The 12,678-nt window shown below is 49.8% G+C and overlaps 5 protein-coding genes across 5 annotated transcripts; 1 reads left to right on the top strand and 4 right to left on the bottom strand.

Moving 5' to 3' along the window:
* Nucleotides 1-120: 120 nt before the first annotated feature.
* N7533_010011 (Chitin synthase C) lies at nucleotides 121-567 on the bottom strand (the record flags this gene model as incomplete). Its single annotated transcript, XM_057106661.1, has 1 exon — nucleotides 121-567. One exon carries the CDS (start codon nucleotides 565-567, stop codon nucleotides 121-123), a length of 447 nt encoding a protein of 148 aa, XP_056955878.1.
* Nucleotides 568-1,272: 705 nt separating this feature from the next.
* N7533_010010 (DUF1479 domain-containing protein) lies at nucleotides 1,273-2,779 on the bottom strand (the record flags this gene model as incomplete). The annotated part of the gene is made up of 2 exons (XM_057106660.1): nucleotides 1,273-2,439; nucleotides 2,513-2,779. 2 exons carry the CDS (start codon nucleotides 2,777-2,779, stop codon nucleotides 1,273-1,275), a joined length of 1,434 nt encoding a protein of 477 aa, XP_056955877.1.
* Nucleotides 2,780-4,076: 1,297 nt separating this feature from the next.
* N7533_010009 (transmembrane amino acid transporter protein-domain-containing protein) lies at nucleotides 4,077-7,262 on the top strand (the record flags this gene model as incomplete). Its single annotated transcript, XM_057106659.1, has 9 exons — nucleotides 4,077-4,128; nucleotides 4,199-4,440; nucleotides 4,514-5,160; nucleotides 5,480-5,554; nucleotides 5,614-5,696; nucleotides 5,779-5,792; nucleotides 5,872-6,134; nucleotides 6,193-6,421; nucleotides 6,477-7,262. The coding sequence occupies 9 exons, from the start codon at nucleotides 4,077-4,079 to the stop codon at nucleotides 7,260-7,262; spliced, it is 2,391 nt and encodes a 796-aa protein (XP_056955876.1).
* Nucleotides 7,263-7,954: 692 nt separating this feature from the next.
* Nucleotides 7,955-8,912, bottom strand: N7533_010008 (Bax inhibitor-1 family protein; the record flags this gene model as incomplete). Its single annotated transcript, XM_057106658.1, has 3 exons — nucleotides 7,955-8,549; nucleotides 8,638-8,708; nucleotides 8,766-8,912. The coding sequence occupies 3 exons, from the start codon at nucleotides 8,910-8,912 to the stop codon at nucleotides 7,955-7,957; spliced, it is 813 nt and encodes a 270-aa protein (XP_056955875.1).
* A 311-nt stretch (nucleotides 8,913-9,223) lies between these two features.
* On the bottom strand, nucleotides 9,224-12,534 carry N7533_010007 (SPX and EXS domain-containing protein; the record flags this gene model as incomplete). Its single annotated transcript, XM_057106657.1, has 6 exons — nucleotides 9,224-10,252; nucleotides 10,307-10,396; nucleotides 10,445-10,618; nucleotides 10,684-10,827; nucleotides 10,902-12,407; nucleotides 12,481-12,534. Coding segments are annotated over 6 exons (2,997 nt in total), but the record flags the coding sequence as incomplete, so codon positions are not given.
* Nucleotides 12,535-12,678: the final 144 nt, after the last annotated feature.

Here is a 12,678-nt window from a genome sequence, read left to right as displayed (position 1 = left end):
CTTAGAAACATCTCGACTTTTCAATTCTATGAAATGTGCAGAAACTCACTCATATATGCTCCAATGATGAACAAATTTATAGATTGATATTCACATTTCTACTGATTTACAGACCCAGCATCATTCCTCCGCAATGGCATCCACTTCAATCTCAACCAACATGTCATCATCCACGAAACTATTAGCTACTACAATCATAGTCGCAGCTGCTCCAACCTGTCCTCCATTTTGCTTCCCTAGAATTTCCCTAAATGCCTCACCAACAACCCCACAATCCTCTTTCCTGCTCACGAACATCCGACACCGAACTACACTCTCTGCACCTTTCCCACCGACCGCTTGGATAGCTTGAATGATCTCCTCCAATGTCACACGTGCTTGCTGTCTGGCGTCACCAGGATACCGGACTCGGGGTGCCTCTGGTGGAGAATCGGGGTCTGCTGCAGTCGAGCCGGATACAAAGATATGCTGACCACGACGGACCGCTCGGTAGTAGCCGATCCGAGCTTCCCATGGAGAGGAAGTGCTATAGAAGCGTTTGGCCTCGGAATTTGCTTCCAGAGACATGTATTTTGTGATTGATAGCTCGGGGGCTATCTGTCATTCGAATGAGAAACGTTTGTGTGCAAGGTCATCAGCTTGCAAGTCAACTTTTCGGGCTTGGATGTCCACTGGCAGTACCTCAAACCGCAATCAGCTTGGTTCGTAGAAGATTAATTGGTAGTGGATTGTTGATAGACTGATTCAAGTATCCAAGTGGCTCTCGACCTCATTTTATGCCGCCCCGCTACTCCCGTATTGTCCGGCGCGAAGCGAGTGAGTCATCCGTGATGCTTCCATTCAAGTTCATGTTCTTCATTGGGCGGGGGTACTTAATACCAGTACTATGTGGATTGAAACACCACGACCTAAATGAATTTTGGAACGGGAATACTACTAGTAGGAACTGGTATAAGTTTATCCGCAACTGCAAACGAAACTGCCTTATAGAAGTTGATCCGAACTCCGGATATAACGAACTTATCCTCAAGGTATTTCTATCTTGAAGTTGAACAGATATCAACGGATGGATTCCAGGGTCCATGAAGCTTCATAATGTGTACAGCTCTACTAGTATTTATCTGCCTTATTACACCTAGTAGTACTATTCACACGCATATCCGAGATGTAGTGGTAGTAATAGTAGTAGGATATTCAAGCATGAATGCGATGCCCCCTATATTCAAGAACTAATAACACCTTTATATGAATACATACAGTTAAATCTCTATCTTACAGACCAAAGCATGCCTGGTTGGCTGAACGCACAGCCTCCTTTTCACCCTCAGTCATAGAATCGGTGATCTCCCAGGGCTTGTTACCAAGTCCCATCGCACGCTGCCCGTCGGCATTCAACGATGACCACTGCAGAGCACCCTTGAATCCTCTCTCACCAGCGCCTCCAGCCCCCGGGAAATCCCAGGGAGGAGAGTAGTCGAGAGCTGCTTGGCGCTGCTTCTTCAGGTAGTCAATGTTCATGTCACACAGAGGAGTAGCTGGGATGTAGAGAACACTGGAGTCACCAGCCCCGCGATGTTCCTTGTCCACTGAGTGGAGCATATCACAGTGCCAAGCGACAAAATCACCAGGCTCGACCTTCGGAACAGGGACCATAGTCGACTCCAACTCAAGCTCGGGATGAGTCGCTGGGTTATACTCCTGGCAAGCGCCCGGAACAGAGCCGGGGAATGTGTTGTCTAGTTTGGGTTGTTGGGTTTTCACATCGAAGAATGGACGCAGGATAGTGTATGCGGTGCTATGTCGGATCATCGGGCAAACATGCAGTGAGCCTTCGCCGGGGGCCGTCTCGGACATGGATAGCCAACCCTGGAAGAAACGCAACATAGAGCAGGCACCCGCACCGTTATACAAGTCCATCTTGGCACCCAGGCGGTGCTTCACATCCCACGGATCATAGGCTTCCCAGTTGCCCTCAAGAATCTGTTTGTATACTCTTGAGTATTCTGGATCTTCCCAGCGCTCTAGCGAGCCACCGTCGATATGGGGACCGAGTGTGAACTTGGCATCACCAGGGTCACGAATTCGCAAGCGATCTCCGTAAGTGAGTGGATTGGATGTTGAGACTTTTGTTTTCGGGTCCGATGAATGCCATAGGCGCTGCAGGAAACGCTGAGAATCCAGCATGTTGGGATGCGCGCGAGCCTCCGCCTGTGCTGGGGTCCAGTACAATTCATACACGGCTGGAGATTCGGCCGGGAACGCCTTGACGCGGTCCTTGTTGGCTGCGACGTACTCTTCGATGCGGTTCTTGTAATCACGCGCCTCTTTCCGGGGCACGACGTTACGAATAACCACAGTGCCACGGTGACGAATCTCTTTCATCGTAGCTTCGGGTACTTTGCCTGCCACGACATCGGCATACTCTACCGATGGGATGATCTGTTATATTGTGTCAGTGAGTGTAATCGAAGATTGGATTATCGGCAGCAGTATCTGGAATGATTGGACATACATCGCTGCCTTTGGTCTTGATCTTGTCGACTTCCTCTTCGAGGCTAGGTAAGAGCCTCTTCCAGCTCTCGGTCAAAGCCTTTTCATTTTTTTCGAACAGACTTGTCTTCAGATCACGGAAACGCGAAGGTAGAGGTTCGGGTTGGTAGTCTGGTCTCAAACTAGGGAAAACCGATGAAATATCGCCGGCGGCTTTAGTTGTTTGGGCCGCACTAGATGTCGATGCGGCGCGAGCAACAGTTTTTGAAAGGTGTCGAGACATCGCCATGATTGAATATTGGATGGATTACTGAGTAGAGATATTTAGAGAGTTCAATCTTGTCCTTTTATATGTTCGTCACCATCGCGGGGTGTAGATCACTGACAGGGCGGCAGCTTACTCCCTTAGGAAATCTTCCCGCTATAGGGCGGTTAGGGTACCAAAAAAAGACTAGCGCACTATGGCATCTCATTGCTTTCCAAGATTCAAGTTGGCTTTTTGTCAGTGAGATACATTTCCATAGTTAAATTTAGAGTGAAATGAGTTGGTTATGATGCCTTCGGATGATCAAACTACCAGCCAATCCCCGCGATCGCGGGGGTTGCGCAAATTCTAACTTGAAAGCCCATTTCCGGGTTCTACTCCAGATTTTAGATATTCCCTACGTCTACTCCGTAGACCGACTGGCAGCGGATGGTGACCTTCTCGCCTGTCCATTTGCTGACCATAGCTAATAGTGAAGGCTCAACATAGGGTCATTCGAAATAGCCAAAAATGTCCCTTGGTTCAGCACAGGTAGATAAGTCGATGGGAGATTCAAGTAATTTATGGCCAGTTGACCCGACACGAAATGTGATTCATTATCGATACCTCTTTATTGGAACAACCATAACTCGTCAGACACCAAAGGCCAAATGGTACCGCTTTCGCCGCTCAGCTATATCAAGGTGCCGAGAATGTTCCCGAATGTGAGGGGACTGACTATTCAGGAAATTTACCCGCCTTGATGGAGCCTGTAGTGGATGATGAAGTCATTTTCTATTGGAGTTGCGGGGCGCTCGACATTGCGCGGCAAATTTATTGGAGCACAGTAGAAATGTACGGTACAACATCGCAGTCACTTTAGCATGGGCATTTGATTTGTGTAGAAATGGCGATAATACTCGATGCAAAAACTAGTAGGATATCTCCGGTTATACAAGAAGAAGTATCCCTCCGAGTAAATATTGATTCGAATAGGGCAATTCTGGCGAAGAACTGCTGCTCTCCCCACTGCCGATCTACATATCAGGTTGGAACAAGAAAGAAAAAAATGGCCTGCGTGTAAAACGTCAGATGAAGAATTTACAAAACGGCAAAAGAGGCGAGTCTCGGCCTGTTCGTCCTTCTCGGTCGAGGTGCTCAGGGTATCGGTTAAATCCCACGCGGGGGTGCTCTAAAATGGCTATGCTACGCGCTGTAAAGGGACCCGAAGTCCCACCATGGTTCCACAGAGTACCCCGGCATAAAGAAGCAGACGGATCCGCAAGAGAGGGGAAGTATCTGAGGAAATCACTTACCCAGAATCTCGACTAATACTAGTATTATGGCTTTACCGGTTCAAGGCAGAACTGCCATCGTTACTGGTGCAGGCTCCGGTATTTCACACTTCTCTAATTAAATGTATATTGAAATAAAGACTTAGAACTTATGCTCACTGATCGGTAGGCATCAACCTTGCATTCGCCAAGTTACTGTTACAAAATGGTTGCAACGTCTTGATCGCGGATTTGGGCTTACGCCCCGAAGCTCAAGTGCTTGTGGAAAAGTACCAGGCTGGTCCTGTGAGAGCCATATTCCAAAAGACCGATGTGACAGACTGGCCGCAGTTGGAGCGGATGTTTGAAGTTGCGGAGAAGGAGTTCAATGAGATCGATATCGTCTGTCCCGGTGCGGGAGTCTACGAACCAGTAGGTCTACTCACCTATTATTTCGGTATATCTCAGGGCCCGAATTTGCTAATGAGATCTACTATTCGAACAGCACTGGAGTAACTTCTGGCGTCCTCCTGGTAGTCCCCCCAGCAAGGACTCCGGCGGTCGCTATGCCTTGGTGGATATCAATATCACACACCCCATCCGCACGACACAGCTGGCAATTGCGCATTTCCTACGACATCGTGAGAACGGTCGTCCCAAGCACATCGTCCATATCTCTAGTATTGCTGGGCAAAATTCTGCCTTTGCAGCCCCGATCTATGTGGCCACGAAACACGCCATCAACGGCCTGGTGCGATCACTTGGTAAACTCGAGCGCCTGGGCATCCGTGTCACCGCTGTGGCGCCGGGAGTTATCAAGACTCCTCTCTGGACAGATCATCCAGAGAAGCTGAAAATGGTGTTGGATAGTTCCGACGAGTGGGTGACCCCCGAGGAGGTTGGTGAGGTGATGCTGGCCCTCGTGCAGCAGGAGCAAGTAAGTGAGGTCATTGGCGATCGGTCTGGAAAGGGCAAGCAGTTCACTGTGTCTGGAGGCAATATCTATGAGGTCTCCAAGACGGTTCGACTAGTTAATGCATTCAATGATGAGGGGCCCGGCAATCGGCCGGGAAACACTGCGTCCGACCACGCAACAGTGGAAGAGGAGAGTTTCGGACTTCTGGCGCAACCAGGATGGGGACGATCCAAGCTGTGAGAAATTTCCAGTGTTGAGGTAGTCAGAGTGAGTCCATATCACGCCATTAAACAATGACGACTATGATGCATCACTCCCAAATCAATCATAGAGTAAAGTAAAAGCGGAGAAAGTCTGGCGTGGCTGTGAGTGCGGGCCAAGAAGTCCCCAAGTCAGGTGCTATCGGAGCCGATAAGGCGAGGCCACTTGGACTAAGGTAACCTTCGAAACCCCCCAAGCCCTTTCGTCTCTCTTCCACGCGTGTCACATCTTGGCTCTGCTATTTGTGGTCGCTGGAAGGCCTTGTACCGGGCCAAATCACAACGAAAGTATCAGCGACGACCTTTTCCTAACGATGGAGGCGGACGTGGGGGTTGGCCCTTCTGGGTCTTCCCAGAGTGGCCTTCGACGGTATGTCTGAGAGTCTCGGCCTCGCCTTACCACGAACTAACCTGAGCTATGTATCCCAGACGTCCGAATCGAGGAAAACGTGAGACGGGTATCGCTGGCGACGCCAGCTGGTCGAGCAGTGTCATCAATCTTGTCAATACTAGTGAGTGGAGACTGTCGAGATCTCGCGACGATTTCCATCCTATGTTTCTTGGTGTGACTAACAACGCAATGGACTTCAATAGTTATCGGTGCCGGAGTTCTTGCCATGCCATTGGCCATATCGCATATGGGAATTCTCTTGGGAACGTTCGTCATCCTATGGTCCGGAGTCACAGCAGGCTTCGGTCTCTATCTACAATCGCGATGCGCTCAATACCTCGACCGCGGAAGCGCCTCTTTTCTTCGCCCTGTCGCAATTGACATACCCCAATGCTGCCGTTGTCTTTGATGCCGCAATTGCCATCAAATGCTTTGGGGTCGGTGTGAGCTATCTCATTATTATCGGCGACCTGATGCCGGGCGTCGTCAACGGCATCGTGGGAGGTGACCCGGCCTTTGACTTCCTCGTGGATCGTCATTTCTGGGTAACCGCCTTCATGTGAGTTACAATCAATAGAAGCCATTATCTTCTAGTTGCTAACAGGCTTCCCGGATAGGTTGATCGTGATCCCCCTTTCATACCTTCGTCGGCTCGACTCATTGAAATATACGAGTATTGCGGCCTTGGTGTCAATGGCCTATTTGGTTGTTTTGGTCGTATATCACTTCATCAAAGGAGATACAATGGCAGATCGTGGCCCTATCCGTGTAATCCACTGGGCAGGTCCAGTACCAACATTGAGCAGTTTCCCAGTGATCGTATTTGCGTTCACCTGCCATCAGAATGTAGGCTCCCAAACCAACGTGTTTTTCTCCGCATATCAGCTAATCAAATCTCCAGATGTTTTCAATCCTTAACGAAATCAAGAACAACAGTCATTTCCGCACGACAAGCGTCGTATTTGCCAGTATTGGCGGCGCGGCGGGCACCTACATTCTCGTCGCCATCACCGGCTATCTCTCTTTTGGAAACAACGTGGCAGGCAACATTGTCGGCATGTATCCACCAGGTGTCGCAGCAACGATTGCACGTGCTGCCATCGTAATGCTGGTTGTCTTCTCTTATCCACTCCAGTGTCACCCTTGCCGGGCGTCAGTGGACGCTGTTTTGAAATGGCGCCCCAAATCAGTGCCTCGGTCGGCAGAGGGCTCACCACACCGACACCCATTGCTAGGTCCACGTGGTACTCGAACTGTTGAGCCGATGAGTGACTTGCGCTTCTCAGTCATTACCACCACCATTCTTATCATGAGCTACCTCGTCGCTATGACTGTGTCCTCCTTGGAAGCAGTGCTAGCCTACGTTGGAAGTACCGGAAGCACAAGCATCAGTTTCATCCTGCCAGGTCTTTTCTATTACAAGATCTCCTCTCCTGATTCTCCCGCCCATCGTGGCCTTCTCAAGGACGACGAGGCAGCTGACGACCTATCTGATGAAGAGACCCCCGACGATGAAGGCGAGGGCTCTCTTAATCAGTCATTGACAGATAGTGGCTTCTTGCCTCGACCTGCTCGTCACTGGCGCAAAACAATCCTGCGCCGTCTCAGCCTGGCCCTTGCTCTATATGGTGTCGTGGTCATGGTCGTGTGCTTCATCACCAATACATTCTTCATTGCATCACCTTGAGGGATAATAATTAGCTCACCCGCCATATACTGTCATTTAACTTCTTCCCTTTCCTTGCTCGCTGAAGAACGTAATGCTTTTTGTCTAAGGTTTACAGGTCCATAGATATTCTCTTTCTTTCTTTCTCTTTCTTTCTTTCTCTTTCTTTCTTTCTCTTTCTTTTTTTTTCGCATACACGTTTCATTTCAGCATATCCTCGCTTTCTGTAGATATTTTGCGGGGCTTCTTTCATTTGCATTTCTTGGTTTCGATTATCGCAAGGCGTTTGGAGCTTTTAATTAATACTACTCGCTTGGTTTGCTTACAAAGTTGATCCATTGGCTACGAATACTAGGACCATCAAGCTGCGCCTTTTAGGGTAGAAATAGAGACGAGGTGATGTTAAAATAATTAATGGCTTTTGCAAGCATATCAACAATGATCGGGTTTAAAACAATTGGAATAAAACAAAATTGCCGAAACGGAGTAAAGCAGAGCAGAGTAGACATAAAGACAACTTGAAAAAGGCAAAATAGACATCATGCTCATGAAACCAGCACCGAGAAGCGCCTAAAACTGCTTACTATTCAAAGTAGCGCGTCTCGATCAAACCTGCCCAACGATCCAAACTTCTAACCTGGAAATCCTCCAATCCATACCAGGGGCCGGGGACACCGCATACACATTGCATACTAAGCTTGGGCTGGCTTAGCTTAGTTGTTATTGGAGCCATTCAGGATACGCAGAATGGACATGAACAAGTTCAGCACATCAAGGTACAGCGAGATAGCGGCAGCAATCTCCTCCTCAACATGGTAGTGGCGCATAACCAGCTGGGTATCGACAAGGATGTAGCCGGAGAAGATCAGCGCGCCCAGGACACCGTACACGATCTCAAGGGTGCTGTTGAACGGAATGAAGGCCGCGACGAAGCCGAAGAGAATCATGAACCACAGTGCGCCGAAGAGGTACGGCATCCAGTCGGTGAAGTCGTACTTGGTCTGGCAAGCGAAGAGGGTGAGGGCGACGAAGATGCCGAGGGTGAGGACGAGTGCTTGCACGACGACTTGGACTTCGTAGAAGGATGTTGCTACGCTGACGGCGTAGGCTTCCATGAGGGTGAAGCCTGAGAGAAAGAGGAGGTTTGTTGGGTAGGATTTGCGCTTCCAGTATGTTGCCAGCATGAAGCCGAGGGCGCCGAAGACGGAGATTATCATCAGCCAGAAGTTGGATTGGATCCAGGTGCGGTAGGTGGCGTTGAAGAAGGAGATGGAGCTCATGATGGTTGTGAGGAGGATTTGGACGGTGCTGTGGATGTAGATGTTAGCGGGTTTTCTTCCTTCTTCAAGATAGTGGTTCGTTCTTTTATTTTTAGGCTAGGAAGGCGGGGACATACAGAATCGAGTACACTTTGCGGACGAACTGCATCCGAATCTCGATGGTTCCCTCCGCAACAGTGCCGCCGAACTAAAGATATATCAGTACTTGTTTCTTTGCCATAGGATGATGCTTGGTATAGCTTACTTTGAAGTCATCGGGCAAGTTGTCATTCTCACTGCGTGGCTCGTCTGGAACTGCTGTAGCCTGGTAAGACGGAGGTGCTTGGGTGTATTCCTGGTCCTCAAAAGAGTCCCGCGTCGGGGCGCGCTCGTATCGCGCGTTAGCAGCCATAACTTATCGATCTTCAACTATCTTGTTAGATGCCAGAAGTTGATGAGAACGTTGAGAGATGTAAGGGTGGGAGGCTGAGGCATCAATAGCGGCGGGTTGGGGAGGCTCCGATGCCATGTGACGTTTAAAACACGTGACTTGATCTACACCACAAAGCGGGCCCGTGGAGTCGAAGTGGGACTGGGAACTATAAGATTGTACAAAATGGGAGAGCTTTGTAGATATAAAGATATGTGCATTTCATCGCTAGATGACTGAAGTCTATCTGATGATTCTAATAGTTTGTTTTCACCCCATCGATTTGATCAACCCTACTCGGCGATGCGCCGCATGGTTGGTGACTGCCGTTCAGAAGGCGGTACTTGTGATTCTTCATGCGCAGCATCGGCTATGGATCCAGACTCATCATCTGTAGTCAATACAGCATCCTCATCCTCATCAGTGGAGTCGTCTGGACTGTGGTTTATCTCATGAGACATGCTAGTGTTGGACATGTAAGTCGGGAGCCGACGACGCTGGAAGTCCTGCGCATGGGCCGAGGCAACAATAGTGCCGACGCGAATGATGCCAGCGGAGGGGCGTCTGTTTCGAGCACGTAGACTGGATGTAGCCGTTGGTCCCTGTTCGATATCTGCAGGGTGAAGAAATGGTGTCGCGACATGCTGCTGTTCTTGCAACTGGACATCGTCCGGCTGGGGACCGTCCAAGCCGGGCGTTGGTATATCCGGGATTTCGTACGGAAGAGGGATATCCCTCGAAGCCCGGAACAATAGAACATTTGTGCAGTGTTCATTCTCCACTCGAAAGATGGACCACACGCCACGACGACAAATTTCGGAGAGTGCGACAACAAAGCTGAGGACTGCCGAGTGTTGGATGTCGTGGGACCAAATGGCGTAGAAGATCCAGTTAAATCGAATCACGACATCTAGCACCATGGCTGCGTAGTAAACCCAGACCCGGCGGAAGGCAATGACCTCACGCAGCAGTGGGTTCTTGGCATATGGGTTACCCAGACTCCAATCCATGATCAAATCCCAGACTGAAGTATAGACGGCATTAAGAAGAGCGAAGGTAATGAAAGACGCCTGGAATCTCGTATGCCGGTCGATGCGATACATGCTCAGAGTTGCATAGTATAGAACACCAAAAATATACTTCCCTAAGTTGAGCAGGTGAGGGAAGGCGTTTCTCGTGTCGGCATATCGGCGAATGCATTGAAACGCTCGCCAAACCGCCGGGAGGCAAGTGAAGAATCCCAGTAGCCTAGAATGGTTGGAGTTGCATTTGATAGGATTCGTCCAATATGAGGCGTAGAGACAGAAAAACAATTCAATGTTCTGTGAAAGGTTAGCTAAGCCGTGGCAGCAGGTTTTGATATAATGTATACTCACTCCCATCGCATAAGTTTGAGAACAAAACATGTCGCCGAGGAAGAAATCACGGAACTCAACGGGATATATCCCAGCAAGCAACAGTCGCCACTATCTAAATTAGCTCGTAATTCAAGGTGCGCAGTTGGGGCAACTCACGTTTGAAAAGGCAAACCACTTGCGGCTGCGGTGATACAACACGCGGGCGGGCAGGAAAACGATGAGAACAGACAGTCCGATAAGTACGACCGGCCAGTATATATACATGGAATTCATCCATGAAAAATTAAGCCACATGAAAAGACCCATGAGGAAGATGAAAAACGAAGGAATCTAGAAGATTGTCAGCAAGGGTTTGGCCAAGAAGAGTATTTTCACCGGGCTATGCTCCACCATACCTCTAACAATTGGCGCCACTCTAAGGTGTGCCTGGTATCATATTCAAAAACAAATGCATAGTTAATCTTCGACTTTGTCCATATCATGCAGTCCAGGCAAAATAGTAGGACGTGAAAAACGATGAGGAAATATCCCCCGTATATCTGTATCTAGTCAGGCACATGTGACACCGCGAGCGGGTGGTTGGAGGGGGGGGGGGACGCAAGGGAGTACGAACCTGCAATAAATAACTCGTCCGAACCTGTTCGGACACTTCAGAGGAATGAAGACGATCGGACGCATACACCAGTCCCTGGATCGCAAAGAGTGTGCCGGCCATAAGCAGAAGACCAGAGCGGAACGTACTCTGCGAATAATCACCCGACTTCTTCATCTTCTGTCGAAGCTTCGAAACAGCAACTTTACGGTTACCACTTTCGAAATATCGGGCGTATAAATCTTCCACGGCCACCATCAGACTCTCGATGACTTCGCTCTGTACGAAAGCCGCTTTGTTAACTCGTTCCGACATGTATCGGAGTGGTGGTCGGGCATTGACGGCTTTGTCGTATTTTTTGTTGATCTTACGGAAGGCCGTTCGGTTCAGATAAGCGTAGCCCTTCAAAAGTTCGATACCACGATAGAACTCTTGGAGAGCGTGTTTCAACTTCCTCTTAGCAGACCGGTATGACACGTCGTTTGGCGGGTCCTGCCGCCGCATGAAATCCCTTCTGTTCTGAATGAACTCCCGGTCTCGGGCATTGATGTTTGGCGTTGCCATTTGCGCCAGTGCCTGGGAGTTTTTGCCAAAGCGAGTCTTCCCAGTAAGTGTGTCTTTCAAACGGGCCCCGTTGAGCTTTCCGAACCCATTCATTCGATGTTCCTCGGGGTCGCTCCTTTTCGCTGTCTTCTTGGCGGCCATGACTTCCTGCATTCGTTGATCTCTCATAACGTGCAGTTGCCGACGAAGAACCTTGAGTCGATCAGTAGCCTCTTGTTCTTTCATTAGATAAAATGAGTCGATTTTTTGGAGCTCGCCATCTAGGAACGCATGGAATTCGTCCTGTCGTCTTTCAACCTCCAGGGCAGGGTCCAGGGCCGTTCTTCTTCCAAGAGTTTCCACTTCAGCATGAGACAGAACTCGCCGAAGCAGCTGCGAAGTCCGCTTAACCGAGCTAGTTTTAGTAAGGTCTCCGCCATCGGGGCTTTGAGCGGTCGGTTGTCGAGCGAGAGGGGGTATCTGATCCGGCGAGCCGTCGTTATCGAGGAGGGGAGGCGGAGCATCGAAGGTAGCACGGCGCGCTATTACCGGAGACGGAGTCTTGACATTCTGACGGGCAGGCCTGGGTGGTACAAAGTCCTCTTCCGGGTCCAGCGCAGGGTCCGGCAACTCAAACGATCCTGATTCCGATACGGGCGCGACTTGGGGTGGAGTGGCGAGAATGCTTCCATAGCTGCCAACGTTGTCTGAAAATCGAGATCCTGGGTTCCTCAGTGGCTGTCGTTCATTCCTTGGAATTAATTTTGGGCGCGAACCTTGGGGGGCTGTCCTGGGGGTCCTATTAAGGTTGGCAGGGCTGTTGAATCCTGTTGCCGCATCGATATTTTTGTCCGAGGCAGAGGGGGCCAACGAGTCCGTTGCATGGGAGGAAGGAGGGGCGGGTTGTCGAAATGACGGGGTTCGAGGGTTCCGATTGGACTTTTGAAGAGCACGAGTGATGGCCTTGATCTTCTTTTTACCACCCTACAGTCATGCGATTGTTAGCGCAAGCCGTGTTTGCCCGCTGGGGGGGTTAAAACGAAACCAAGCAACATACCTTATAGTCGAGATACTTTGCCCGCCATTCAGGAACCAAGTCCTGCTCCAGCTCTCTGTTGTAGATGAATCAGCCACTAGAATACCCAAGTATCGCGGGGGGGGGAGGAAAGAACCGACTTCGCGAATTTCATCTTGAGTAGCTAACCACCGTCATGGCATGTCTCTCAAGAGTTGAATGACGAGCCTGAGGGGAGGG

The sequence above is a fragment of the Penicillium manginii genome, assembly GCF_028828005.1.
Source record: "Penicillium manginii strain IBT 31320 chromosome Unknown utg000007l:1.0-2284322.0:1.0-2285126.0, whole genome shotgun sequence".
NCBI lineage: Eukaryota > Fungi > Ascomycota > Eurotiomycetes > Eurotiales > Aspergillaceae > Penicillium > Penicillium manginii.
This window is presented reverse-complemented; position numbering and strand designations above follow the sequence as displayed.